At 51.0% G+C, this 4,864-nt stretch overlaps 2 protein-coding genes and 1 long non-coding RNA gene across 3 annotated transcripts in view; 2 read left to right on the top strand and 1 right to left on the bottom strand.

Annotated features, from left to right (window-relative positions):
* LOC112212182 overlaps window positions 1-4,864 on the top strand; it is a 78,249-nt gene that overhangs the window by 5,150 nt on the left and 68,235 nt on the right. The window lies entirely within an intron of this gene.
* LOC100740250 (hemicentin-1) overlaps window positions 1-4,864 on the bottom strand; it is a gene marked incomplete at its 3' end in the record, with an annotated part of 33,576 nt that continues 28,712 nt past the window's right edge. The window contains 6 exon segments of the mRNA XM_033318922.1: window positions 1-178; window positions 984-1,259; window positions 1,783-1,961; window positions 2,050-2,218; window positions 2,313-3,553; window positions 4,297-4,864. Of these exon segments, the coding sequence (XP_033174813.1) occupies window positions 18-178; window positions 984-1,259; window positions 1,783-1,961; window positions 2,050-2,218; window positions 2,313-3,553; window positions 4,297-4,864 (2,594 nt within the window).
* The window catches only part of LOC112212184, an 11,257-nt gene continuing 8,431 nt past the window's right edge, over window positions 2,039-4,864 (top strand). The window contains exon 1 of the long non-coding RNA XR_002945990.2: window positions 2,039-2,118. This is a non-coding gene — a long non-coding RNA (uncharacterized LOC112212184). The remainder of the gene's footprint in view (window positions 2,119-4,864) is intronic.

Genomic DNA, 4,864 nt, shown 5'->3' on the forward strand with positions numbered 1-4,864 from the left:
GAGCCGGTAGGCAGATCTCAAACGATTATCTCACGAATAATCCGGCGTCCTCGGCTGTTCGGGGTCGAGTAGCCCGACTCGAGACTCTCGTCGTACGATAGGCTGACCTGCTGAGGTGGCTTCGCGTCCTCGTCGTAGTTCTCCTGATAAGGTAGACCGGACACGTCGTACGGTGAATCTGTCAGACAAACAATCGGCAAACGGCCGTTGAGAGTAGGAAAACAAAAGAACGCAGCGGTGGCGGCGATGTACGTGCACGGAGAACGAGAGAGGAATGCGAAGAGAGGATGCGGTGGATAGCAATGGCTAGGAACCTCGTATCGAACGTGGTACGACGATAAAAGCTCTTGGCAATTGCAAAGGTCTCGAATTCGCAATCGCCAAGTTGGAACAGTTGTATTACTTAAGGGTAATTCGAGAACATCTTCATTGAAAAAATTGTGATTCCGGTGGTGTTAGAATTCGCGGCACGCGTCTTCGAAACTTCGTACCCGTTTTACCGTTTAAAACCGCTCACCTATATTCGGTACGTGGCACTGTATAAACATGTCGTATAAGACAATTCCGTAACGAAAGAGAAATAAAATCGGCGATCGGTAACAGGCGGGAATTCTAATATCCGAAAACTAGCGAGACTGGCGAACCGCTTCGGCAACTCCGCCAAGTTTGTACGATCGACTATTAAGCCTGTCACGACTGTCGAAAACACCTTGAAACATTTTTCGATTCGAATAACGCTCGGAAGGCGATTCGAACTTTCCGTATAACTAAATTGTTCGAGAACTTGCGACAGATAGAATTGAATGCTCATCGCTGGACGTGGTGGGTCGATCGTGGAGCGTCGGCTAAGGCTGGATAAAAGGGAATGAAACGGGGCGTGAGGTGGGGAAAGGGTCGAGGAAACGGTGATAGGGGAGGTGAAACGGGGTAGAAGGATCGCGGCGGAAACGGGAGAGAGAGTTCGACTAAAGAATACTACTCACCGACGTGTTTTTGAGACTTTACGACGGTGGCGAATGGTTCCGAGCAAAACTGCTGTCGACTTAGATTATGGCTCTCCCGGTAATCCTCCCTCTGTGGGAGGTAATGAGGGTGGGTCGGGTAATCCGACTCGGTGGTTGCGTAGCCCGCCAGGTCGTACGGCTGGCCAACGCCGTTCGCGGCCGCCGACTTCATCTGCCAGATGGAGTCTTGCGAGTTCACCGAGCCCCCGTTATTCGAGTTCGAGTAGCTGTTGTCCATGTAGCCCATGTTGACGCCTGCCGTCAACGCGAATGCATCAATTACCATTTATTAGGCGAACTAAGAGTAAAAAGTTCTTGTTTACCATGTCCGAGGCATATAATTGTTGGCTCGGTGTTGAAGTAACGGTTATTTTCGAAGCGACGAGAAACGCCGAGACGTTAATGGCCGAGACGTTCCTATGTCTCGAATACGAGCGTAAGAAGAAGAAACGGAGAATTTCGAAGAAAAGAAGCGGACGTTACTTTTGCACTGTGACAATTTTTAGTCGCGTGACTTATTTACTCCGTACAGGGCGAGTAAGTATCGCGCAAGAAAGAAAAGCTAAATTGCAATTGCACGTCGCTACGCAAGTAATCGTTGGAGTTTTGGAAGAAGTACGGTCATAGGAAGGTAGACATCGTTAAACCGCTCTACTTTATACCGTATCTTTCCCATTCGCGTCTAAACCGAGATACGTCCTCTCGTACCCCGACGAACTTCTTCCAGTTTTTTAAAATTCCTACGCCACTAACGTTTATGTTTTCGGCAAATTCTTACCATTGATGTTGTGGTTCGGTTGATGGTAACCGTAGCCAGGTTGCGAGTACGCCGGGGTCTTGGAGTCCTCCATGGCCAGCGCGTGATCCAAACTGTGTTCGAGGGCTTTGTTCTCCGCGTAGTAGGGCGGCGGCGCCTGGCTCTGCTGTCCGTTTCCGGCGACGAGGCTCGGTCGAACCCTGTACGAGCAAACAACATCGAAATCCCATCCGAGCACCGTGTAGCTGGAACTCTCCTCGAATCGTCCAAACAGATTCAAATACTTACGCGTTCGAGTCCATTTCGTAGTCTTTCGCCTTGGTGACGTGTTTTCGTCGACACCGACAAAAGAGGAATGTTAGCGTAATGAACAACAGAAACACGATACCGCTGATTACAAGGGCGATCACCGTCGGTGTTGTAAGAGCTCCAGATTGTGCGATATACGAAGGGCCAACTGTGACAAACGAAAAACCGTTCAGTACCGTATGGTCCTTGTGTTATGATGCAATACGATTACAATCAGCAAAAAAGGAAACGCGGTTACTCACTTTCAGCCTCCGCGTATTCGCCACATTTTTGCCGATCCGCCTTCAGACACAATCTAACTCTGAGTCTAGGTTCGGTATTGAGAGATTCTAGGTCATCCAGGACACCCTCCCTTTGAGTAGGAGCGCTTCCGAGTACCTCGAGAGGCCACTCGTCGAGAATCCTCCACTGCGATTCATCCGTGGAGGAAGACGGCCCATCGAACTTCTCAATCGACGACACCAGCGATAGGCAAGTGGCGCCGACACTGATGGCTAGCATCCCGCTCTCCGGATCGTAGCTAACTCTCAACGGCGCCGGAATTTTGGCAACCGCGGTCGTTGCTGTTACCTCGTCGGAATAGTCCGAGTGGTTCTTCGTGTTGTACACTTTAACCTTGAACGTGTACGTCTGATGTTGTTCTAGACTGGTCACGTTACACGGATTAGATCGACGACAGTCCAGTTCGAGCCACTGACCAGCCGGTGGTCTAGGAACGGCGCAGTCCGGCGCTACGATTTCGTCACCACCGGGTACTCTTCTGTAAGAGACGAAGTATTTAGTGATGGGCAATCCGCCGTCGAAACCGAGCTCCCAGAGCAAAGCTACGTGAGTAGGGCCGACGTCCATCGCCGTGATGTTGATGGGTCTCTCCGGTGCGCCTTTCGGTTGCAGCCGAATGGTCGAAGTGATGCTACCTTGAGCGTTTGCCGCTCTGCAACTGTAATCTCCGTAATCCAACTCTCGGATGTTGGTTATCCTGAGCACGGATGTGTACACGTCGTAGTTGTCGCTGCTCGTGGAAATCTCGTAGTGACCGTCGCTCGATGACCCTTGCAAACTGGCCGCGTTGGTGCCGAAACTCCATTGGAACTCGGGTTTCGGCCAAGCTTGCACTTTGCACGCCACCTCGGCCGTCTCCCTCAAATTATACGCGACTTTGCCGTGTTGATGCAAAGCGATAGGCTCGTGTTCCACCTTCAACATCATCGTCGACTCGACCTTCTTGACCTCGTTCACGAACACGCAGGTGTATTTGCCTCGATCGCTGGCCACGATCTCGTCCGTTTGCGGTCGGGCATGGCCCAGGAAGCTCAGCGTTGAATTCACGGTGATCACGTTCCCGTGACCCTCCGAGGCTGTTGTAGTCACCTTGTAGAGCCTCTCATCCGCGGTGAGCTCTTGATCGTCCTTCAACCATCGAACACTTGGCCGGGGTTTGCCCTGCGCCACGCAGGACACTTGAAACGATGACTCGCCGACCCTGTGAACGACATTTCCCTGTTTGCACTTTTCGTTAAAAAATGTTGGGTTTCCGAGTAACGTTAATCGAATGAGAGAATTTCACGAGCGAAGATTCGAAGCGATACGACAGAAAAATTTGTTCGACGTCTTTCTATACTTTGAGAATAAGTACGCATCCCCGTCGTTACACCAAAGTATTGTAGGTACTTGGATGCGATCGTAGCGCACATTTAATCGTCCTCTTTGTCGTTAAAAATACAGGGAAATGTTCGAGAGAAGGGTTGAACGATCTCGCGTGATGGCCGAGGGAAGATAATTCCTGTGTATTTTTAGAAGCAAAGAAGGTAATTAAGTATTCTGTTTCTGATCGTCCACTCTTTATTATTCGTCGTATACCGTATAATTGCGATTCCGTCACGAGATGGAAGATGAATCTTTTGCCAAGAGAAAAGGGGTTTGGCCGATTTCGCGTTTCTTCCCCCAATCTACGAAATTCTCTTGCCCGCGCCCGCGTAACGGTCTCTGGATTATTTGTGAATTAACATAGCCGCCAGTATTCTAAGGTGTTCCTAACTTTTCCGCGACTTTTAAACCGTAAACTCTTAATCCCGGCTTAAAGTAGACCGACCCAATTTCCAGCCGGCATATAACGTAGCGAATGGCCCCCGATAGCATCTGAACTTTTCCGTCTTCTTGATAACCTCGAATACAAAACGCTCTAGAAACGAGAACGAGAAAATTCCAGGGAAACTGGATACTCACTTCCTGGTAACGTGTGGTTGCAACTTGGTCAGTATCTTGGGCGGTTGGTGTACGGTCAGGTTAACGGACGCGGCTTCTCCGTTGCCGATCTCGTTGGTGGCATGGCACTTGTACGTTCCCTCGCTGCCCAAGTGAACCGAGTCGATCTCGTATCTCGGGCCGGTGTTCTCCGAGGGCATCGATATCGTTCCAGACTCACCCTCCTTCCACCATTTGTACCTGGGTTCTGGATAGCCAGCTGGACTGGCCATACAAGTGAGAATAACTCTGGACCCCTCGACGGCAACCGGAGAGTCCGGAGTGACCCTGGCTGGACCCGGTTTGTGCCTGACTCGAACTGTTAACCGAGCGGTGGCTGAGTAGTTTCGCCTCTCGCCGCCAGAGGGATAGATCGTGTTCACCGCCCGACAGGTATAATTTCCGGCGTGATCGGCCGTGACGCGGCTCAGCCGAAGAATCGAGCCGAGTTGTCGAAAATCCGGTCGGCTGTCACGCAACCACTCGATCACCGTCGGCGGAGGATTTGCAGTCACATTACAGTGCACGGTCACCGTGTCCTCGACCTCGG

Source organism: Bombus impatiens, unplaced genomic scaffold, assembly GCF_000188095.3.
Source record: "Bombus impatiens unplaced genomic scaffold, BIMP_2.2 scf_0129, whole genome shotgun sequence".
Lineage (NCBI taxonomy): Eukaryota > Metazoa > Arthropoda > Insecta > Hymenoptera > Apidae > Bombus > Bombus impatiens.